This window comes from Nilaparvata lugens, chromosome 1, assembly GCF_014356525.2.
Source record: "Nilaparvata lugens isolate BPH chromosome 1, ASM1435652v1, whole genome shotgun sequence".
NCBI lineage: Eukaryota > Metazoa > Arthropoda > Insecta > Hemiptera > Delphacidae > Nilaparvata > Nilaparvata lugens.
Window position 1 is genome coordinate 82,249,659 of NC_052504.1, and position 26,411 is coordinate 82,276,069.

Genomic DNA, 26,411 nt, shown 5'->3' on the forward strand with positions numbered 1-26,411 from the left:
GATGAGCTCGAACTTTCTCCTGAGTGTCTCCGTCTTTTAATGCCCTCTCCATCTGCACCACTTTTCCCGCCCAGCCGCTTAACAAAATATCAGCCCAATATTCATTGAGTTCAGAACTTAGGCTGAATTTAATAAGACTTTGAACATTGTTAATTATAATTTTAATGAGTTAGAGAGTAAATTGAAATTTGTAAATGATAAACTTAGCGACTATGAAGAACTAGAGAGATTTAGAGATTTGCTGAACCAGTTTCATATTTTATATAACATTGTATTAAGTTTGATCCAAGATATTGAAAATTCTTTAACATTCTGTAAATTGAAATTCTACATCCTAGTATTATTTCAACTAAAAAATTGTACTATCAGATAACCAAGATTACTGTTTACTATCAGAACAAATTACCATTGAAACCTGAATTGGAAAATATGTGGCAATTAGAAAATTTGATAGATGTAAACTGTAAACTAACGTCTAAAGAGATTATTTACTTTTTAAACTTACTAATCGTAGATGAATCAAATTATAACCTATACAAGTTTTTTTTTGTACTTAATATGTTTCAAAATGAATATATAACTGTCATACCTAAAATCAGATACTTACTAAAGTCAACCGATATTTATAAAAAGAGAGAAATATCAATTGAAGGTCTGACTAGTGAATGTACTAGGAAAACAAGTTCAAATTTTATTTGTTCTATAGAAAATCTGTATCATGACAAATTAAAATGTGAAAAAGGAATTATTGAATTAGGAACTACATCAAATTGTAAATATAGTAAAATGAAAATAGATAATAGTATTGTCAAATGGATTCCAGAATTGAATAGCTATTTGTGTATCTTTCCAAATGAAGAAACTTAATCATTTGTCTGAATTGAAGTATAGACTTAAGTTATCGAACGTTATTAATACTATGAATGAAGACCAGGAACCAGAATTCACAATTAATTTAGAACATCTTAATTTTAATCCGATTGATGTCAACAAGTACACCCCCATAAGGGAACAAAGTAATTTTACAACAAGCATTAGTCTATGGACTTCTCCACTGTATATCGTACTTCCAGTAACTATTATCATAATTGTTTATAAAAAAATATTTAAAAATGTGCAACCCGTTCTTGCAGCTCATCCACTCCCTGATGTTCTCTTTAGGGATGGAGGAGTTACATGAGTGAAAACTGCATAGAATCATTGTTAACTTGTTTAGTCAACATAGTCGTAGTGGAAGACAATACTGTTTTCAGTGCTCAGTTCCTCGTAATGTTTCAAAAATTCTTTGTAATGTTTTGTAGTAAATAAAATGTTTTCTTTTAAACTAAACTATTTATTAACAAACCATAATTTGCATGATACCAAACAATGATTTTAAATATAATTATATTTCACATCCCTCTCAATTAAATCAAAAGCATTTGAAATATCTTGGTCATCTTCACTTTCGAATACATCAGTAGGTTTGACAGTTATCTGCTTACCTACCCCCCTCACTTCGTCTTCTCACCACCAAACTTCACCCCCTCCCCCACCACCCAGCGCCTCATCTACATCATCACTACTAAACACCAATTCTAGTTTTAATGATGAACCATTCTCAAATTTAACCTTCTTGCAATTAAAAAAAGACTTACTTAAATGTCAACATTACTTTTAAGTCAACATTTTCAAGTTCTACTAGAGAATTTGAATCGTTTATACTGTCCTGTTGAAAAAATGTTTCACACTTAAGTGTCGGCTGGTCTCACTTTGAAAGATAGTTCATCTAGACATACACATATACCCTCGTTGGCATGGTTATGACCAGTTATAAGAATATTGCGCTTGCCTACAACTACTAGATATGAATTAATTCCTACTAGACTAGTCAGTACTACTAGAGAACTTTATACTGTCCTGATGAAAAAATTTTCACATGCTTTTTTCACATCACTTTTTAACAAATTTGAAGTTTCATACTTTTTAATACATTGGTAGTTCCACTTTATAAGTTTGTGAATCACTTGAATTATTAATAGTAATAGAATCATCATCTATTATGATGATATCTTTGCTAATATTGGCCATTACGAAACTTACTGGTCTCTAGCCCACTGTCTAATAAGTATCCTTACATAAAAATGTAGATATTTATACATTTCCATTTCAAGATAGAGGATACTATTGATAAAGCAGCTGAACTCAGGATTATTCAATTTTTTGGCCATTTTGTCATGAATTCGAATCAACATCTGAACCTATTACAGATTGATTATTATAAAACGAAAAATTATAATCATCGATTATTTTGTAGAAGTCCTCTCTGTAATACAGTAGACTCTCTTTCCGTCGTTCAGTTGTTTTATCATATATTTTGAAAATAACTTCTGGAAGTGGATCAATCTTGAAGATACATGTCAAATTTCCTATGTAGCTTCTCATGTTGGTTGTACCCATTCTATGGTAATAACGAGTGGCTTCTCCATTAGATTTACGAATTTCTATGTCATTTCTTAGATCATCAAACATTTCGCTTTTGCTCAGTAATTTCGTTTTGCCTTTTATGACGCTGATGAATGAGAGTACCTAGAAAAAATTGATTCATATAATAATTATGGAATCATGGATATAGAAGAGTTGAAACGCTTGCTTTAAAAATAGAACGTTCATAAGAATGCTTAACGTTAACAACAAATAAAATCAATTTTTTCCAAAACATAAAATATTAACATCTACGACACAGCAATTTCAAACTATTTTGCAGATTCTAAACATAACTGACTAAGACTAGATAGGAGACTTGGACATCATAACTGCATTCCTTATCCTCACCACGATATTTATGATTTTATTATTCTTTATTTATTGATACAATATTTTATGATGCTATTATTCTTTATCGATTGATACAATAAGAACATCACCAAAATGATAAAGAGAGAAAAATAAGGTAACCTTTGTGCTATTCCTCTCCCACATTTAGATAAGGTTACACATAGTCCGAAATAGGTTAAGTCTTGTATTATTACGATATGATTGATTGAAAAACAATTTTCAGGTTTTTGGTATGAAAAATCATGCCAAACAGTAAACTATGTGAACTTAGTTTTACTTATTTCTTACGCTGGTTACACACTGGGCGGTTTCTGCCGCGGCGGCGAAACTGCCGTCGCCGCCTCGAAAAATAGTCAAGCTTACACATTCAGCGGCAAAAATACCGCCAAACTTCGAGCGGCAAAATTACCGCCACGTATGATCAGTAGCCAAAATAATTATTATAGTTCTTCAACGCAAATGTGTTGTAACTTCTCTGTTTCATGAGTGTTCAGTTAATTGTATTTTGCACATTTTTCAAAGTATATATTATTAAGTGTTCAACTCAAAATGGAAAGGCAACAACTTTTAGCACTTTTGTTGTACCGTCGAAGGAAAAGAAGACAGCAGAGAAATCGCCTTGTTTGGATTCATCCCATAAACCTGAAAGGAAAGAAGTAGGAGCATTTTGTACGTTGTTTGAAGACTTGAGAAATGACGAGGCAAAATTCTTTAATCATTTTCGTATGTCTGTTTCTTCATTTGATGAGTTACATGGCCACATTAAAGACAAAATCCAAAGGAAAAATTCACAGCTGAGGAATTGTGTGCAACCTATAGAAATTCTTGCTGTAACTTCAAGGTAAGTTACATTTTATGTATTTTAGCAGGGAAAGCACAGAAGTTTTGCCTATTCTATAACATTTGATGATTATCTATACTGCTATCTAAAACATTACGGGCCTCATATGAACTAAGAGTATGTTTGTACAAGTTGCATATGGATAACACGTAGGTACTTCAATGTTATATAAAAAAATTAACAGTTTTATTGCCAACATGACCCACAAAACTGGCCACTGTTCTACAAATAATGATATTAACAATTCATTGTCTATTAACTCACTCATTTTCTCACACTCGTCAACCACAAACACTTAAAACAATAAATACATGTAAATGTTATAAACAACTCACAAACTTTACAACAAGACACAAATTAAAAGGCTGATTTTCAAAGACCTCTCTGACTTGGAGCAACTGGGAAAGGCGACTGATCAGCGGCGACGGTAGACAACCGCCAAATGTGTAAACGCTCATTTGGTCACGTACGTCACTGCGTAGACAAGAGCGGCAAAAACACCGCCAGCCGCAGTGGCAGTGGACGGCTGCACAGCTGCCGCCAATAGTAATATGGCCGCGCGGCGTTTCTGCCGCCCATTTTGTAAGCTTCCATTTAAGTCTATAGACTACTGCTCGAACGGCGGCGACGGCGAAATTACCGCGGCGGCAGAAACCGCCCAATGTGTAACCGGCGTAACTCTGACTGATGAAAGTTATAGGCAAGTGAGCAATTAAATCCGATCATTTTGTGGTTTAAACTATGATTTTAAAGATTATATGTGATGCATTTTGAGTTTATTCCACCAGCTTTTCCTGTGAGGTTTTAGTTTGATTGTTGTGCACTAATCTATTATTTACTTATGGTTCGCTAAGAAGTAGCATTTCCGTTTAATGTATCAACAACTTCTCTTTTTTTTAATAAATCTATTCTCACCTGAAGCTCAAAAAGAAGAAAAATCAATGTCTTCCAAGGAATACCAATGAAGCACATAGTAGGATGATTTATATTGAAAAGGTGCTTGTAAAGAGGCTGCACATAATTATCGTCAACTGTGATTCCACAATCATTAGACAAAAATGGAAAATGGTAAATGTAACCTGGAAAAATTGAAAATTTGTTCAATGTATCACATTATAGGCTAGTTACCAGAGAATGAATTAAGTATTCAGTATTGAACAGAACGATTGAATAGTGCAGCATTTAGTTACTGCTGATAATGCGAGGCTCATTGAAAATCAACTTTTTCTACAACACTTGTAGAACACTTCTTTACATACTGAAAACACATCGTAAAATAGCAAATGTTCGGGTAGATAACCGATAATTTATTTTACGTTGGCTGCGTTTGCGCATTAGTTTACTTTACACTCGCTGCGCATGTTCAGTGTGTTTACACATGCATGCATTTACATGCTAAAATTAAGAATAGCTACTCATGTATTAAAAGCGTAAAACGCGAATTTAATGCTTGAGCAACTTTGCCCACACTTGTAATACAGGGTAATTAATAAAGGACTTTATAACTTTGAAAGCGCATAAATATGTATTGAAGTTACTTACAGAATTTTTGAGAAAGGTGTCATTTTGTTGAAAAACACTCCAAGTTAAAGGTGTGGGTGTTATTATTTTGGTGTGACAGCCGTTGGTAATGCGCCATACATTCCATCGATTTTAATCGGTAAGAAATCGCTTTCTTACTACACTTGTACCAGCATATCAGGCGTAACTTGTGCAACCGTAGTGATCCGAATGTGATCCGATTTTGGAGGTCTTTAAGATTGTCTGGTAGAGGCGGATCATAAACCTTATCCTTAATGAAACCCCACAGGAAATCCATCGGTGTTAAATCTGGTGAGCGAGGTGGCCATGCAATTGGCCCTGCACGGCCAATCCAGCGAAGTTGAAAACGAATGTCTAGAAAATCCCAAACTTCTCCGTGGAAATGAGCTGGTGCACCGTCATGCTTAAAAATATGGACTAAAAAGTGTCCTTTTACTTCCAGCATGATGGTACACCAGCTCATTTCCACGGAGAAGTTCGGGTTTTTCTAGACAACTGCTTTCAAATTTGCTGGATTTATCATGCAGGGCCAATTGCATGGCCACCTCGCTCACCGGATTTAATTCCTGTGGGGTTTTATTTTTTTTTCAAACATCTTTATTGCCCATAAAAACAAAATACAAAATAAAAATACTTACAAAAGAAATATTCTAGATTATAATATTATGCTATTTTACAAATAAATTGAAATTACATGGCACCACCCAGCAAGGGCAAAACCCTGACCGCTGAGTGAGAGTATCAGCTGTTTAAACAATATAAAAATTTACTAATAATCAAAGCTACAAAAAATCGAAGTTAACAACAAATTACTAGTAATTATAATATTTCACTGATGTCGAAAAAAAATGTTTGTATCACCCACTTATTTATCTGTTCCATCCTCTGTCTACCCCTATTAGAAAGAGATTCTGACAATGCATTTGGCATGATATTTATTATTTTTGAGCTAAGATACCCCAATTGTCTTCGCACTATTGTCAAATCTGAATAGTTAATATTATAAATGTTATGAGATGTAACTCTCAGGTTATACATAGAAACGTTATTATTCACTGTAAATTCATCCTTCCTCATCCATGCATAGTAGAGAAGTTTCTTTATATAAATTTGACGTACTGTCATCACTTTAAATTCGGCAAATGTTTCACTACTAGAAAAAGCCCTTGGCTTATTAACAATTGCTTTTATTATCATTTTTTGAAATGTAAAAAATTTATTCATGAAAACTTCATATGCTCCTCCCCATACCACTAACCCATATTGCAGCACCGATTGAACATAGGCAAAGTAAAGGACCCTAAGTAATATAATGTCTAATATTTTACGGACTTTATAAAAGATAAAGGAAATAAATTTTAAGCGTTTACAAATATATTCTATATGAGGCTCCCACTTAAGGTTACAATCAACCATGATGCCCAGAAACTTTATAGATTTTTCATTTTTTAGTTGAGGGCATTGCCGTGCTACCAATTTCTCCTAATTCGGTTGGATAGCATTTTTCACCTATTAACCTAATGAAAGTTATCGGCTCCAACGTAATAGATTCTTGATAAACTATGAATGGATCTATCGCCTATGAATGAGAAATCCAGTTTTCAGAGCAAATCAACTTATAATCTTCAGAAGAATTTTGGCAATATACTACACAAATACACAAAGAACAATATCTTACACGCTTAAGCATCTAAAATCATTACGAGCTAAATACTTATCCACTTATATAGTTGAAAAACAATGGCTATAGGCTTGTAGACACACAAATCAATTAATTATAGACAAAATAGAACACTATAAACTGTTCAAAACTCAATTTAAAACATTAATAATTCACTTAAACAGAAAAATATTCAGAGAGCACAAAATTAGAACACACGCTGCCAGCCATCATTTTTAGAGAGAGAAGCTTCCTCGTCAGAACAAAAACCACATCTCAAAATCAGTGTCGATGTCATGGACACGTCACCAAAAAATTATAAATTACAAGTTTAGAATTCACATTTTATATTTGTTCTCAATAAAACTTTATTTTGAAACTATTATTTTAAATTTTTATATATCATCTCTATTTAAATAATCCATTTATCTGTTAATTCTGTCAACTCAGCCTCGGTGACACCATGGAACATGCAACACAATCATTTACGATAAATTCTCAGTCAAAAAGTTGTCCATATATCGATTACTCTGATATTTACTATAAAGTTTTATAGATCTCGAATTGAAGATTCGATTCCAATCGAGAAAAAATGTAATATTACAGCATACACAATCCTTCCATTTCTCAAAATCACAATTAGTATGTATTTTTAAATTCATAGCATCATTTGGTTGACCAACTATTGTAGGAGAAAATGTAATATATTTAGTTTTTGGTGTATTTATACTCAATATATTAATATCAAGCCATTGTTTAACAATGGATATTACTCTTTCCACTCTCGAGTACGTCTCTAACCATGAGCGGTCCTTAACTATTGCAGCCGTATCGTCAGCAAAGGAGATTATTTTCGAACTATCAATATTGAGTTTAAAGATGTCGTTGATATAAAGTAAAAATAAAATCGGGGACAAGACGGTACCTTGTGGTAATCCAAAGTTGTTAAGTTTTGTAGTATTTGATTTGTAACTGTTGTTATCAGATATTAATTGTGTCCGATCACTTAAATAATTCAAGGTGGAGTCCTCTAATCCCGTACCTCTCCAATTTTTTTAGTAATTTATTGTGGGGTATGGTATCATAGGCTTTTGCCAGGTCAATCATTATAGCTAGGCATTTGTTGTTATTGGAAGACATGGCTTCAGAAATGTCATTTGTAAAGGCGGCCAGAGCATCCTCAGTATTTTTGTTACTTTGGAAGCCATATTGATCCCTATGAATTATGTTGTGATTGTTTATAAAACCCATCAATCTAGTTTTGATTGCTTTCTCCATTATTTTTGCTAGATTACTGATTAAACTTATGGGTCTATAATTCTCCGGAAGATCAACGTTACCTGACTTGAAAAGCGGTTTAATTCTGGCTATCTTGAAGCAAATCGGGAATTTACCAGCCTCAAAGCATTTATTAATGATGAAACATAAAGGTTCTGCAATCCAAGTAGATATTTTCTTTATTGTAATATTATTGATATGGTCTAGTCCGGGGCTTGCTGAATTCTTCAAATTTTTTATAATACATTTAATCTCATCACTCGTAACAGGATTCAGGGTAAAATGTTCGTTTATTAATGGGAAGTGGTCGTTGTATATTCCATCACAATCTACATTTATAGCCGGAATTTTACTAGCATATTCTCTACCTACATTTGCGAAAAAATTGTTTAATTTATTGGGGTCAATTTTGATATTATTTCCTTTGTCAGCATTTTTACCAATAATTTCCCTCATAACATTCCATAATTTATTACTATTGCTTTTGTGTTCCTCTAATTTATTTTTATAATAATTTGTTTTAGTGATATTGATCAATTCATTCACATATTTCTATAATCTTTAAACTTGTTTTTTAATAAAGTGTTATATGGCTGTTTAATTAGTTTTAATTTCATTGAATCCCTTACATTTATTGACTTGTTAAGACCCGTGTAATCCAAGGCTTTAAGGCTCGTTTTTTTATGTGGAATAGATTTCATCTTTGTAGAATTCTCTATATGACACCTAAGTCCCTCCACAAACAATTCCGTCAATGAATCAATACCGACGTCATCATTAAGGTGCGTACAGACTCTCGCTCTGGTCCGCAACCGAACGTCACTCCAGCAGAGCGATTGATGATCGACCGGCGAGCAAGAGTGGTTCGACCAGGGAACGCGAGAAGATCTAACATCTTCCGTAACGTTCATGATGGGTGCGTGGGCGGAGCGACTGTCGTTCGATGGTGGTACGAGGGCGGTACGAGAGAGGAGCGTGCTCGGTGCGGGTTGGAAGCGCGAATATGTGTATGCAGCTTTTAGAGTATAAGAACCCCCAGTCATCGTCTTCGATGCGTTTAGTCAGTAGTGCATAATCAATTATAGGAAAGCTACTTTTTTGTTTCGTCTGTCTGTTATTTGATAGATGGATGTGTAAAGTAGTCGAAAAGTGATCTGTAATTGATGTTTTTAATACATTACTAAAAGAATGTTCATTTATATCATTATTATTAGTTTTGAGAAAAATATGATCAATACAAGTTTGTGTAGTTTGTGTTACTCTCGTGAAAGAATTAATAAAGGATTCAAAACCATTTTTATTTAGTATATGAATATATTCACTTGTTATATTGTTATTTGCATTCAAGTCAATGTTCATATCTCCAACAAAGACACAATTATTCTTATCTTGAATTGATTGGAGGCTATTCTCAATACTGTCTAGGAATGTAGCAACATTACCACTAGGGGAGCGATAAACTGCAATTATCAGTAATTTGATATTGCCTATCTCTACATTCAAACTTAACGAGTTAGCCTCTTGTATATCTATTGAATAAATCTCAAACATGACCTCCTCCTTAACAAATATACAAATGCCATCACACTTATTTAACCTGGAGCATTTGTTAAATGTTCTATAACCCTTTATTTTATATTCAAATAGAGATTCTTCACATTATTAAGGATAAGGTTTATGTTCCGCCTCTACCAGACAATCTTAATAACCTCCGAAATCGGATCACATTCGGATCGCTGCAGTTGCACAAGTTACGCCTGATATGCTGGTATGAGTGTGGCAAGAAATCGATTGCCGGTGGGATGTATGTCGCATTACCAAAGGCTGTCACATCGAACCAAAATAACACCCACACCTTAAACTTCAAGTGTTTTGTAACAAAATTACAATTTCTCAATTCTGTAAGTGATTTCAATAAATATTTATGTGTTTTTAAAGTTGTAAAGACCTTTTATATTCATCCTAAATTTTGAAGTGTGATGAACAAAGGCTATCTATCTATCTGCAATTTTATAAATGAAGGTATACATGTACAGGATAGGAGGTATAAGAATGACGCATTATTACTTATGAACTAATTAAATTGTAAACTTACATGAAGATTTTCTGAATTTACCGAGGATGGACATAGGCTTATTTTCATTGAAATTAATAAATTATTTCTTGATAATAAAAGCAAATTTATACAATTTGTGATTCCAGGTTTGCCTCACTATAACAGTCCAATCAAACAATCTTAGCTTAGTTGGTAGCACGTGCGACTCATGAATGAATTTTTGCTGGTTCGAGACCAAATAGTCACTTTTTTGCTATCAATATTTGATTCTGATGAAGATTATCCACATAATTTTACAAAATAATGAATAATTATTCTATTTCTGAAAATACGGAAATTGCATTTTACAACACAAAATTTTCCTCAGTGCAAAGCACGGGCTACCTGCTAGTATAATATTGACCATTCTTCGAATACGATATTAGTATAGTTTGTAGAACCTACCTGTACAGTATAATATCACATCCACTCTCTCGACAGATCCGTCTTGAAATTCAACACTGTCCTTTTTTATCAACGCGATATCAGTTTTATGCTTCACATTTTCAGGAAATTTCGAATTCAACAATTCTTTTTGATGATGGCTCAAATAAACCTGAAACATTGATTCATATCATTACATATTATTCTGAAACATTGATTCATATAATTACATATTATTCTGAAACATGACAATATGAGTATAATATTATCACATTGTATAATTTGTGTGTTATGAGAGCAATAATAGGTTCTCTCCCTGGTGCTCTCACATATTGTATCTTTTTCAATAAATAAATATAAAACAAGTTTGTAAATGAAACATGAATAATGGTGAAATTAAAGTGGAGCAGCGAAGGTAGATTCAAGCCAGAAAGTGTTGAGTTGACTGTGATGCATGTATTTATAAATAAGTCAAAACATACCGTTACACTATATGCACTACTATTCAAAATTTGAAATGCATCGAACACTCTCAAGCTTGAAGCTACCTTCGTCGCTCCACTATGTATTCACCCTAAGCAATAAAAAATGGGTACTTAGGACAGTGAGTCAACAAAACTAGAAATACTGCACATAGTCCTATGATTTTAAAACTGGGTGGAACTTTCAATTTTATTGCAACAGCTCCGAAAACGTTTCAATCGTAGATGAAGGAGATTTCTTTTATATATTGTGTATCTGTGTTCAGAGTCGCTTTTAATAAGTGATTGAATAATTATTGCTATTGCAATTCCGCAGTTTTGTAGGATTTGTTAGTCAACAACATAATATTAGTATCAAACAGTGGAAATGGATTGGTTCCTTGGTCGCGCTGATAAGCTACCGCTTGGATAAGTTGAAATTCATGCGACCGTTACTCCTGTTTGATGGGTGACCACTTGTGGAAACAACTAATCTAACACTTATCTTTACTATACGACGGTATACTAAATAAAAATAATATTCTCATTTGCCAAAATAACATTACAAAATGAGAAAACTTACAATAATTAAATTAGATACGTTTTCTATGTTACAATAAAATAAATATTCATTTTTGCACCTAACTTAGCCACTAGTAACATATCTTTTTCACAAACTCAAGACATGACTTTGAGCGCAGAGCTTCCATACTACCGACGAGCTCCAAAACAACGTCATAGCCCACTTAACCTCATTTGACGGCAGCATCAACCTTCACGGAATTATGTTGAAGAATAATAATCATGCGTGTAAGTAACATTTGGTGAAAAATTATTCTCTTATATACATTGGTATTTTATTTATAACCAATTGAAGGTTGAAAAAAATATGACGGTTTCTTGACCTATTCCTAAAACTAAACTTTTCCAAATTCCTCTGCTTTCAATCTGTATTCATTTAGTACGTCAAGGAGGACTAAAATGCCATAGTAGTAGGCTTATTGAATTTAATTATCACTGATATTCAACTGGAAATCCATGAAAAATCTGGAAATTATAAATTATTACCATTACGTATAAGTTATTACCATATCAGAATCAAATTAGCAGTTCAGTACTTCCAATTTCAGAAAGAGAAGCTTCCTCGTCAGAACAAAACCACATCTCAAAATCAGTGTCGACGTCATGGACACGTCACCAAAAAATTATAAATTACAAGTTTAGAATTCACATTTTATATTTGTTCTCAATAAAACTTTATTTTGAAACTATTATTTTAAATTTTTATATATCATCTCTATTTAAATAATCCATTTATCTGTTAATTCTGTCAACTCAGCCTCGGTGACACCATGGAACATGCAACACAATCATTTACGATAAATTCTCAGTCAAAAAGTTGTCCGTATATCGATTACTCTGATATTTACTATAAAGTTTTATAGATCTCGAATTGAAGATTCGATTCCAATCGAGAAAAAATGTAATATTACAGCATGCACAATCCTTCCATTTCTCAAAATCACAATTAGTATGTATTTTTAAATTCATAGCATCATTTGGTTGACCAACTATTGTAGGAGAAAATGTAATATATTTAGTTTTTGGTGTATTTATACTCAATATATTAATATCAAGCCATTGTTTAACAATGGATATTACTCTTTCCGCTCTCGAGTACGTCTCTAACCATGAGCGGTCCTTAACTATTGCAGCCGTATCGTCAGCAAAGGAGATTATTTTCGAACTATCAATATTGAGTTTAAAGATGTCGTTGATATAAAGTAAAAATAAAATCGGGGACAAGACGGTACCTTGTGGTAATCCAAAGTTGTTAAGTTTTGTAGTATTTGATTTGTAACTGTTGTTATCAGATATTAATTGTGTCCGATCACTTAAATAATTCAAGGTGGAGTCCTCTAATCCCGTACCTCTCCAATTTTTTTAGTAATTTATTGTGGGGTATGGTATCATAGGCTTTTGCCAGGTCAATCATTATAGCTAGGCATTTGTTGTTATTGGAAGACATGGCTTCAGAAATGTCATTTGTAAAGGCGGCCAGAGCATCCTCAGTATTTTTGTTACTTTGGAAGCCATATTGATCCCTATGAATTATGTTGTGATTGTTTATAAAACCCATCAATCTAGTTTTGATTGCTTTCTCCATTATTTTTGCTAGATTACTGATTAAACTTATGGGTCTATAATTCTCCGGAAGATCAACGTTACCTGACTTGAAAAGCGGTTTAATTCTGGCTATCTTGAAGCAAATCGGGAATTTACCAGCCTCAAAGCATTTATTAATGATGAAACATAAAGGTTCTGCAATCCAAGTAGATATTTTCTTTATTGTAATATTATTGATATGGTCTAGTCCGGGGCTTGCTGAATTCTTCAATTTTTTATAATACATTTAATCTCATCACTCGTAACAGGATTCAGGGTAAAATGTTCGTTTATTAATGGGAAGTGGTCGTTGTATATTCCATCACAATCTACATTTATAGCCGGAATTTTACTAGCATATTCTCTACCTACATTTGCGAAAAAATTGTTTAATTTATTGGGGTCAATTTTGATATTATTTCCTTTGTCAGCATTTTTACCAATAATTTCCCTCATAACATTCCATAATTTATTACTATTGCTTTTGTGTTCCTCTAATTTATTTTTATAATAATTTGTTTTAGTGATATTGATCAATTCATTCAACATATTTCTATAATCTTTAAACTTGTTTTTTAATAAAGTGTTATATGGCTGTTTAATTAGTTTTAATTTCATTGAATCCCTTACATTTATTGACTTGATAAGACCCGGTGTAATCCAAGGCTTTAAGGCTCGTTTTTTTATGTGGAATAGATTTCATCTTTGTAGAATTCTCTATATGACACCTAAGTCCCTCCACAAACAATTCCGTCAATGAATCAATACCGACGTCATCATTAAGGTGCGTACAGACTCTCGCTCTGGTCCGCAACCGAACGTCACTCCAGCAGAGCGATTGATGATCGACCGGCGAGCAAGAGTGGTTCGACCAGGGAACGCGAGAAGATCTAACATCTTCCGTAACGTTCATGATGGGTGCGTGGGCGGAGCGACTGTCGTTCGATGGTGGTACGAGGGCGGTACGAGGGAGGAGCGTGCTCGGTGCGGGTTGGAAGCGCGAATATGTGTATGCAGCTTTTAGAGTATAAGAACCCCCAGTCCTCGTCTTCGATGCGTTTAGTCAGTAGTGCATAATCAATTATAGGAAAGCTACTTTTTTGTTTCGTCTGTCTGTTATTTGATAGATGGATGTGTAAAGTAGTCGAAAAGTGATCTGTAATTGATGTTTTTAATACATTACTAAAAGAATGTTCATTTATATCATTATTATTAGTTTTGAGAAAAATATGATCAATACAAGTTTGTGTAGTTTCTGTTACTCTCGTGAAAGAATTAATAAAGGATTCAAAACCATTTTTATTTAGTATATGAATATATTCACTTGTTATATTGTTATTTGCATTCAAGTCAATGTTCATATCTCCAACAAAGACACAATTATTCTTATCTTGAATTGATTGGAGGCTATTCTCAATACTGTCTAGGAATGTAGCAACATTACCACTAGGGGAGCGATAAACTGCAATTATCAGTAATTTGATATTGCCTATCTCTACATTCAAACTTAACGAGTTAGCCTCTTGTATATATGTCTCTTGTCAATTTACAGGTCTCCATCCTCTAATATCGATCTTTTTCTGAATGAGCTAGATGCAAGTCTGTCTGACATTCATGAGACAGAAAATATTCTTTTGATTGGAGATTTAAACATAGATATTTTGCGTAATAGTAATCTAGCAAATGAATATAGTAGCCTTATGCAGATGTATGGTCTAAGATCTCTTGTGAATAAGCCAACTAGAATTTCATGTAAAACAAAAACATGTATTGATCACATATTTTGGAGAAATGTAAATTTTAAAGAAGATAATGTAATAAGCTCTATACAGAAAACCTATATTACTGATCATTTCTGTACTACTTTTCACGTGAGAAATCTAAACACATTTTTTAAAGAAGTAAGAGAGGTCTTCACAGAAAAAATTAATTATAAGAAATTGATAGAAGGGCTACAAAAAGAAAGTTGGGGAAATGAAATTTCCATCAATGATCAAAATATAGACTTAGATGATAAGATTGATAAATTTTGTAGTAAGTTAATAAGCAATATTAAATCAGCTAGTGAACAGATAAAAATAAAAATAAAAATAGACCACTGAAAAAATGGATAACTCCGGGGCTGATAAGATCCATTAGAGAGCGTGATAAATTGCATAAAAAACTAAACAGTCAGCCATTCAATATTGAATTACAATCTAGGTACAAAACATTTAGAAATTTATTAAATAAACTTATAAGAAAAACTAAATTTGAGCATTACAAAACATAATCTCTAATTCTAAAGGAAATAGTAAAAAAACTTGGAATTGCATAGAAGAAATTCTAGACATCCAACGTGCAAATAAACCGCCCAATATTGATCCAGATATTTTAAATAGTTATTTTGCTGGAGTGGGGAGAACTTATGCTGAAAGAATCGATATTGTACAACACTCAGTGGAGGCACAACGTTTACGTTGTTTAGCGGCGGACAGTCCACATTCATTCTTCATGCGTCCAACGAGCTCCGATGAGGTATTAGTTATCATCAGAAACTTGAAATCTGGCTCGTCCCCGGGGGTGGATGGACTGGGTAATGTATGTTTGAAGAATATTGCTGATATTATAGCGAAGCCATTGTCAGTGTTATTCAACAAATGTTTTGAATTGGGTCATTTTCCTTCTCATTTCAAGATAGCAAAAATAGTTCCTCTATTCAAATCAGGTGACAGAAAGGCTCCCGAAAACTATCGCCCAATCAGTTTGATAAGCAATCTATCTAAAATATTTGAAAAACTTATAAAACGACGATTGATAGAATACCTTAATAAATATAAATTTTTAGCTGAGAATCAATTCGGTTTCCAAGAGGGCAAATCAACTGAGGATGCTATGACAAATTTAGTTAGGATAATACAGATAACTTTCAGAGCAACAAAAAAACTTTAGCAGTATTCCTGGATTTAGCAAAAGCCTATGATACCATCCCTCACAGGTCCCTTCTGAATAAGTTGGAAAGTATAGGTTTTAGAGGGACAGTTCTAAAATTATTTGAAAGCTACTTGCAAAATAGATCTCAGGTACTCACTCTAAATGAAAAAACAAGTTTCATGATATTGACTGGGTTTGGCCTTCCCCAGGGTACAGTCCTCTCACCGATATTATTTTTGATATACATTAATGATCTCTTAAAAATAAATATTAATAACTGTACTACTATATCTTTTGCCGATGATACTGCCTTGGTTTTCACCGGACCAGATTGGAGGCAGGTGGAGCGATTGACAGAATCGGGTCTGGCTATTGTGAAGTCATGGCTGGATCAACATTCATTAACTCTAAATGCAAAGAAAAGCGTTTACATGGCCTTCTCACCCTCAGTGAGATCAGCCCCCCGGGAAGGGTCACATACGGGTATTAAAATTCACTCCCCTGACTGCGCCTATTACGCATATCAACGGGTGAGGCACGAGGACTGTGGTTGCAGCTCGTTAGAAAAAGTGAATGTAATTAAATATTTAGGCGTTATGTTCGACTGTCATCTGAAGTGGAATGCTCACATTGATAGTCTGTGTAGAAGATTGAGACATGTCATATACAAGTTTCATAAATTGAGCGGTCTCGGGGATGCGAATATGCTCAGTCCATTTTTCAGTATGGAATCAGGGTGTGGGGTGGTGCCTTGGATACGCACATGAACAAGATTCTCGTATTGCAAAGACATGTAATAAAAGCCGCTCTTGGCCGTCCCAGACGCTACCCAACAAATCTTCTGTTTGTTGAGTTCCCCGTGCTAACGGTAAAGCAGCTCTATATAAAAAATTTAATACTGTACCTGAATAAATGTAAAAATATATTTAAACCATACATGATGTCATACAACTTCCGAGCGAAACCGAACTATATTATAAATAGAACTGACTTAACTGTTTGCCGAAGACAATTCACTTACATCAGCAATAAACTTATTAACTTGGTACCTCAACACTTTCTAGTAAAACATATAACTAAGTCATCCATAAGAAATATAGTTGAATGGATAAGATCTGTTAATGTATCTAACCTCTTTCATAATTGATCTCCTTATCTTTTGTCACCTCCATATAGATTTTTAGTTTTAATTCAGGTGTTTTTTCCTATAGCCATCTCTGTAATAAAGCACTCCTTTTGTTTATTATTTATTTTCATTTAATTCTTTTTTCAATATTGATATATCGATTAAATGGTTTATTAATTTTGTAAGTTAAGATTTCTAAGATTGATACTCGTTGCAGCACACAAACCTCTGGTTTTGCTGGCAACGCCTATAAGCTAATTTTGAGAAGAATTATTATTTATTTCATGTTAATGTTTAAATTAAGTTTTTAATTGTGTTTTTGTTTTGAAAAAATTGTATTGTATTATGGCAAATAAAGAATTTGAAATTTGATTTGAAAATATCTATTGAATAAATCTCAAACATGACCTCCTCCTTAACAAATATACAAATGCCATCACACTTATTTAACCTGGAGCACTTGTTAAATGTTCTATAACCCTTTATTTTATATTCAAATAGAGATTCTTCACATTATTAAGGATAAGGTTTATGTTCCGCCTCTACCAGACAATCTTAATAACCTCCGAAATCGGATCACATTCGGATCGCTGCAGTTGCACAAGTTACGCCTGATATGCTGGTATGAGTGTGGCAAGAAATCGATTGCCGGTGGGATGTATGTCGCATTACCAACGGCTGTCACATCGAACCAAAATAACACCCACACCTTAAACTTCAAGTGTTTTGTAACAAAATTACAATTTCTCAATTCTGTAAGTGATTTCAATAAATATTTATGTGTTTTTAAAGTTGTAAAGACCTTTTATATTCATCCTAAATTTGAAAGTGTGATGAATAAAGGCTATCTATCTATCTGTAATTTTATAAATGAAGGTATACATGTACAGGATAGGAGGTATAAGAATGACGCATTATTACTTATGAACTAATTAAATTGTAAACTTACATGAATACATGAATATTTTCTGAATTTACCGATGATGGACATAGGCTTATTTTCATTGAAATTAATAAATTATTTCTTGATAATAAAAGCAAATTTATACAATTTGTGATTCCAGGTTTGCCTCACTATAACAGTCCAATCAAACAGAGCTTTCTACAACTCCATAGCTTAGTTGGTAGCACGTGCGACTCATGAATGAATTTTTGCTGGTTCGAGACCAAATAGTCACTTTTTTGCTATCAATATTTGATTCTGATGAAGATTATCCACATAATTTTACAAAATAATGAATAATTATTCTATTTCTGAAAATACGGAAATTGCATTTTACAACACAAAATTTTCCTCAGTGCAAAGCACGGGCTACCTGCTAGTATAATATTGACCATTCTTCGAATACGATATTAGTATAGTTTGTAGAACCTACCTGTACAGTATAATATCACATCCACTCTCTCGACAGATCCGTCTTGAAATTCAACACTGTCCTTTTTTATCAACGCGATATCAGTTTTATGCTTCACATTTTCAGGAAATTTTGAATTCAACAATTCTTTTTGATGATGGCTCAAATAAACCTGAAACATTGATTCATATCATTACATATTATTCTGAAACATTGATTCATATAATTACATATTATTCTGAAACATGACAATATGAGTATAATATTATCACATTGTATAATTTGTGTGTTATGAGAGCAATAATAGGATCTCTCCCTGGTGCTCTCATATATTGTATCTTTTCAATAAATAAATATAAAACAAGTTTGTAAATGAAACACGAATAATGGTGAAATTAAAGTGGAGCAGCGAAGGTAGATTCAAGCCAGAAAGTGTTGAGTTGACTGTGATGCATGTATTTATAAATAAGTCAAAACATACCGTTACACTATGTGCACTACTATTCAAAATTTGAAATACATCGAACACTCTCAAGCTTGAAGCTACCTTCGTCGCTCCACTATGTATTCACCCTAAGCAATAAAAAATGGGTACTTAGGACAGTGAGTCAACAAAACTAGAAATACTGCACATAATCCTATGATTTTAAAACTGGGTGGAACTTTCAATTTTATTGCAACAGCTCCGAAAACGTTTCAATCGTAGATGAAGGACATTTCTTTTATATATTGTGTATCTGTGTTCAGAGTCGCTTTTAATAAGTGATTGAATAATTATTGCTATTGCAATTCCGCAGTTTTGTAGGATTTGTTAGTCAACAACATAATATTAGTATCAAACAGTGGAAATGGATTGGTTCCTTGGTCGCGCTGATAAGCTACCGCTTGGATAAGTTGAAATTCATGCGACCGTTACTCCTGTTTGATGGGTGACCACTTATGGAAACAACTAATCTAACACTTATCTTTACTATACGACGGTATACTATTAATAATATTTTCATTTGCCAAAATAACATTACAAAATGAGAAAACTTACAATAATTATATTAGATACGTTTTCTATATTACAATAAAATAAATATTTATTGTTGCACATGACTTGGTCACTAGTAACATATCTTTTCTACAAACTCGAGACATGAATTTGAGGGCAGAGCTTCTACACTAACGAGAAGCTCCAAAATAAAGTCATGGCCCACTTAAAACACATTTGGCGACAGCATTTCATGAGGAGGGTTTTGGTAGGCTGGTCCACTGGTATGAAAAATGCCTCGACCTTCACGGAATTATGTTGAAGAATAATAATCATACGTGTAAGTAACATTTGGTGAAAAATTATTCTTTAATATACATTGGTATTTTATTTATAACCAATTAGAGTATGTTTTAACCAATAAAAAAATATGACGGTTTCTTGATCTATTCCAAACTGCGATGTATTAACACACTATTTTTTTGTTTTAAACACCGACATGCAGTCAGTTATTGATGAGAATAAACGATTTAGTTTAATTACTAATCGGTCTTCCTGACCTATAAAATATCCGGCCGATGGATCATCCTGTTGAAAGTGGGTTCTTGAAACCCGAAAGTACTCCAGCCAGTAAGTAAACTAGTTTATTTTCATAGATAATTGACTGCATATGACGGTGTTTAAAATAACAAAATAGTATATCAACAAATAACGTTTGAAAATCGCTTCCCGGTGGTTCAGACCCCATTCAATACTGCATCTCACCCACAGCCCATAGAAATTGACCAAACATTACTACTGAAATGATTAATCTAAATTTTACCTTGGTGAACATAAATATTTGTCAATTTTGTCTGATATAGCAGTTTTTCTAAATCAACAAACATTATTGTTAGAACAGATGGACTTTGAAATGCATTTTTGAGGTCATTTTGAATGCATTCTTGACAATTCAATTGACTAAACTAAACTGTTCCAAATTCCTCTGCTTTCAATCTGTATTCATTTAGTACGTCAAGGAGGACTAAAATGCCATAGTAGTAGGCTTATTGAATTTAATTATCACTGATATTCAACTGGAAATCCACAAAAGATCTGGAAATTATAAATTAATAGTATCGTTATTACCATATCAGAATCAAATTAGCAGTTCAGTACTTCCAATTTCAGAAAGAAACGAGTAAACCAGCAACTCTACACAGTGAAATGTCTATACCTTATTTATTAATCGAATCACAAGAATTACATTATTGAAATTAAAAAATATATATAATAAAAAACCAGGTGCTAGTCCAAAATAACTAATGTTGCTAAATCTAATTGGTGAGCATTATAATATTAGTAGCAAACACATAGAATGAATGCTGTTGGTTGCTGGTTGGTAGGTTTTTGCTGCCGTTGCTTATTTGCAATCATCCACAAACCATTCACTTTTAATATTTGTATTGAATCAAGTGTTCCATTATTGCACAATTTCGCTTAATAGAAATAATATAATAGATATTCAACTAGTTGAACCATTCTACTATCTGAACTAGTTGAATAATAGTTAATAATTAACTAGTTCAATAATTCTTGGCCGCAGCAAACAACGCCGGCTAGTTTGCATCAGCGAAAGCCTACCTTTATCAATAATAAAATAGCGGTGCAGTTTAAACAAACCATCTTCAACTCACCTCTTGGGCAACCGAAGCAATGTCAATTGCTATGTCTATTCCAGAAGGTCCTGAGCCCACAATGACTACCTTCTTATTTTTGAATGATTCATTTGTTCGATACTGATGACTGTGCATCTGAGTATTTTGGAAATCATCCATTCCAGGTATTGCAGGGTAACGTGGGGTGCTGTAACTCCTAAAACGCAAAATATTAAAAATCTATGTTTATTTATGGAATAAATTATCATGAGTTACTATTATTGACGAGCAGGTGTTACCTAGTATTAATATCTGTAATAATTTACAATTGAAAAACTATTTGATTGAGCTTTTATATAACGTAAACTTTGTATCACAAATTGCATTTTTTATTGAAATAATAATTGATTAATAGAAATGAGAATAGGTTTATAACCACCCGCGGTAGATTAAGACTCTTCATGCAAAATTTAGTAAATCAGCGATTCAGTTTATTCAGTTCCGTAGTTCAGACTTGATTCTTCAAACATGTATTTCGTATCCCGAACATTAAGTCGATTCCTTCCTTTATAGTATAGATTATAGAAGATATGGAAGAAGAAGATAGAACTTGAATAATATGACCACTCAAGCAAAGTATCACAAACTGGAAACTTGAAGAATTGAAATCTTGACGTAATGAAAACTTGACGAGCTGAAAATAGGGCTATAATCGTCCTCGATAAATTAAGATCATTTCAAGTTGATCAGTTCAGTAGTTCATCCGTGATGTTGCGTATCAAACATGCACTTCTTATCCCGTACATGTACAAACCAATTCCTTTCTACATATATATTATAGTACAGATAGAAAGAATCCCTCTTGGAACTATATAATGTTGTACATGTCTCTACTCCTTCTTTCATGTTCCTTTTCTATATTCAGTCTTTATCGGTGTGTGTTTACCAATTCTGGATTTTTCATAACGGTATTGTAATAGATGGTAACTTTTACAGTTATTATACACAATGTACTAGACGCGCTCTAGCACTTGGAGTAACACTATGTGATTACCATGCATGTAATGTTCATTAAGGGGAAATAATGTACGATAAGTAACCTGATCATATAAAATAAATTGAGTTGAAGCAATTCACAATTTGTGTAAAAAATATTTTAACTGACTGCTGCCCTCAGTATGAATGAATGGTTTTATGTGAATTGATGTTTGACCTTTATATTTTTGTATCTGAGAAATTTAATTCATCAATGTCCGTTTCTATTCGGTAATATTAGGTGAAAATGAATTATTCTTGAATAATAGTACACAATCTAAGGTGAATCTGAGATGACGGAAATAACGTTCTCATCTGAGTCGGACTTAATCCACCTATGTCAGATATCCAAGATTTATCAAATGATTGAATTAATATTACTGCGACAAGCATAGTCTAATACTTATGTTTCTAGTTGTTTTCTATTGTGCCAATTCAATAAATGAATCCTAATACTGAATTTGAGTAATTTAATTAAGAAGTGGTACTGACCCATTGCAAACCATAATTGCATCAAAATGAGTTTTCTCTATAACGCCAGACTTCAAGTTCTTCACCTCCAATGACCAAGTATTGTTGAGTGGCGAAACCTGAGTGACTTGATGCCGAAACTGTCAAGAAAAAGAATAAATAGTAAATTAGATGAAATATTTGAATCTACCAGAAAGTTTTCATTGTTTCACAAATTCTTTTGGATGAGGCACATAACCAAAATGTGATCACCAATTATTCTGAACTGAGTTTATCAGAGATTGACAATGGTGTAATAACCGAAACCGGTCTTTCTAAGTATCAATAAATCTGTGGTTTTTGACAATTTCTTAGTCTTTTTCATTCAAAATGTGATCAACTGCTGCCGAAACAGTCTTGGACTGAAATCTCACCAAGCACATGGTTTGATCAACTCATTTCATTAGATACCTCGGAAATACAGTTGTTCTGACCCATGGCCTTCCCCTTTATGCGAAAATCACTGAAGGTTTTGTAGTGAGGGTGAGGAACATCTATAAATAGAAGAATACATTTCTGAAAATCAGCACTCATTCTTCAAATTCACCCGTCAATTTCTATTATAAAATTGGTTTTCTATCATGTACATGCTAAGCTCACCTGTGAATACGTAGTTATAGCCTATTGATTGAATATTATGGAAATGCATATTCTATAGATACTTATAGATTTGTAGAGGATCTAGATTTGCCTTAGGACATTAGCTTTCTGATTGAAAAGAACTTGGGAAATGACTTACTTTCCTATTTACAGAGTTGATTCAAGAATTTATTATAACTCACTTTAATATATTTATGAAGATCATAACGATCAGCATAACTTTGCAAGTATGTCAAAACATCAGTCCAGGTGATGAATGATTTCTCACAATGATATTCATGACCAATAAACTGCATAATTTCCTTGGGCAGGTTAGTGCTGGAATAAAAAATTAGAAGAGAACTAGCTATATATTTTTTTAATTTGAAGATCTTTTTGATTGAACTTTGAATAATGAAAATTTGCGAGTAAGGCACTACTCACACTAGCGCAGCTCAAATTGTACGACTTCAGTCGCGCATATCCGATTTTTCAACTTGTATAATTATACAATTTTAAATGTTTTGGTATTTAGACTCTGCTCTAAATGAGTGGGAATCCAAATGAGTAACGGCTAAAATCCAAAGAGGGATCATCTCACCAATTTAGGTTGGATAATGATTAGTGTAAAGGAGAAGTTAGTTAAATGTTGAAGTTAGAAGGAAAGTTTGGAGTTAGGTTTTCGTTTTAAAATGCAATATGCTAGTATTATTCAGAATTTTCTAATAATCCATTAATGTTGAATTGAAAATGTTGTCATCGTAGCTGACAAAACACACACTTGGAGCGCGGATGTATGGAGTTGCTATGCGATTTGAGTCGCGCTAGTGTGAATAGTGCCTCAGCCAACCTAAAATATTATATTTGATATCACAGTTATCATCATTCTAGAACACTTTCTGCTATTAAAATTTAAATCTTAAGTGACATCATGTCGTTGCCTTGCAACACTGAGTGTCTCCTTGCTCGCTCGCGTCAACTGGTCACCCTGTCTGGATGTCACCTACTTAGAGAGTCGTCAAGTTGTCGGCGTCAGCCGGTTATCACATGAACCCGTTTGACCAATTGACGGGTTGACACCCAGACATCTATCACTCCTGTTCAAACAAAGGTTGAACAAATAATGTACTTCAGTGAATCCCTTATAGGTTTATTTTCATTTCCATGTTCATATTTCACTTTGTCTATAACAAAAATCTATGAGGTTATGTACATTACTAATCAATAATTAATGAAGTTTTTGTTAAAAATTGTACCATTTATAAAATACCGGCATTACCGTTTCATTATATATATTTTTGATAACAATATTTTCAAACATCGTTATTGAAACTACCAATACCAGAAATCAATCCTATATCTCATCTACTTGAGTTGAATTATTTGAAAAATATTGATAAATTTTCTTAATAGTTTCCTCTTTAGGAATTGGAAAAATTAATGTTCTTTTTACCGTAGATTTTTGTACATTGAAGAATGTATCGGCAAGCCATATTCGTCCTCAGTTGTGTTGTCAGAGTACACCCAAGTTCCACCAATATTTTCATTCTGTTCGTAAACCAAGAATGAAATGTTCTCCTTGGAAAGATGGCGGGCAGCGCACAGTCCTGCTACACCAGCTCCTATTACAGCCACTTTCATTGTCTGAGGAAAATTGAGAGAAAAAGTTAGCTTATATAATAAGAAAGCTCGACTGGAAGTATTTAAATGTTTTTCAGTTATTCATCTTCAAATAAACAGACCGAAAATTACAGAATTTTATTGTTTCTAATATGAATGATAGTAAAAGTAAAAATAAGCTACGGTAATCAATTTATGTAGCCCTACCTTTAGGCAGGAATAAAATATTATTCTAATGTTCGTTAATGATTTGAATTATGTAAGCTACAAATGTAGATAATAAACGCTAAACCAAAATAGATTAAAATACGACAACCTTTCAAATTTGAGTATAAGAAGCAATTCAAAAATTTGCAATAGGAATTTCAACAGCGTCTGAAATGTTAAAGTAGAGTACTGATGCTGAAAAAGCAATTGTTGCAACATTAAAATAAATATCTTTAAAATGTCAAAACGTTTTACAATCTACATCCTCTCTTATTGTTATCAAACTTAAAAGCTTGGAGATAACAGCTTTATAGTTTTAGTGATTAGTGGTAGGAATGCAGATAAGATTGAAATGTATTTTTTTCAGGTGAGCATTTTTGAGTCGCATATTGAAAGTAAATTTATTACCATACTGTACTCACGATAAACTAAACTTGAGTTTTCTCTCTCTGGTAATTGAATATTGAAAACTTTTAAAATAACTAGAATAACGTCTTTTGTCAAGAAAGATAGACAATACCTACCTTAAAATTGACCTTCTTCTCAAGTTGGTGGTAAATTAATAAATTTGAGAAGAGAATTCTATACTTATTGGAATTTTTATGGTGCATTGGTAGGCTTACCTAATTTTATATTGATTAGGTAATTTCTTTCTTGAACAATCTTCAATTTAGCAAAAAATATACCTAATGCAACAAATACTAGGCCTATGGACTCTATTTAAAAATATAAAACTAAACTAACAATAAAGGCACGTGATAGATGGAGGTTATTGCATTTGATATAGAGATAACACTGTGAAGAGTGTTATCCAAGTTCACTGTGAAGATCGGCCGCCATCTTGGTAAACATTTCAAATTCCACTTCTACGGTTAGGTAAATTGATTGATAACACGATATACGTTTGAGGTTATGAAAACAACATAACAACAGCTGTAAAGCAGCGTACCCACGGGCGTTTGCCTTGTGCGAGGCATGCATTCGCCCATCAGGCTGTTCGCCGAGGCAAGTAGGTGATTGGTTAGAATTAACCAAAATTTATTCTGGAGTAGCCTACTCTTTTTATTTTCCTTGCCCTATTACCATAGGTAAGGAAAGTATTGCTTTCCGGAAAAAATTAAGGAACCCAAATTTCTATACGTTTCAAGGTTCCCTGAGTCCAAAAAAGTGGTTTTTGGGTATTGGTCTGTATGTACGTGTGTGTGTGTG

General features: G+C 33.1%; 1 protein-coding gene across 4 annotated transcripts; it reads right to left on the reverse strand.

Moving 5' to 3' along the window:
* Positions 1-659: 659 nt before the first annotated feature.
* LOC111051070 (flavin-containing monooxygenase FMO GS-OX5) lies at positions 660-25,992 on the reverse strand. 4 transcript variants are annotated; one of them, XM_022337497.2, is made up of 8 exons: positions 25,826-25,992; positions 24,829-25,019; positions 23,579-23,714; positions 22,779-22,897; positions 21,291-21,468; positions 10,639-10,789; positions 4,574-4,737; positions 660-2,568 (listed from the first exon to the last, which is right to left on the reverse strand). In XM_022337497.2, the coding sequence occupies exons 2-8, from the start codon at positions 25,014-25,016 to the stop codon at positions 2,215-2,217; spliced, it is 1,290 nt and encodes a 429-aa protein (XP_022193189.2). In that variant the 5' UTR covers positions 25,017-25,019; positions 25,826-25,992; the 3' UTR covers positions 660-2,214. The 4 variants fall into 4 exon arrangements, with proteins under 4 accessions (XP_022193189.2, XP_022193187.2, XP_022193190.2 ...); XM_022337495.2 differs by having other exon boundaries at positions 25,727-25,992; XM_022337498.2 differs by lacking the exon at positions 25,826-25,992 and adding an exon at positions 25,312-25,458.
* Between the last annotated feature and the right edge of the window lie 419 nt (positions 25,993-26,411).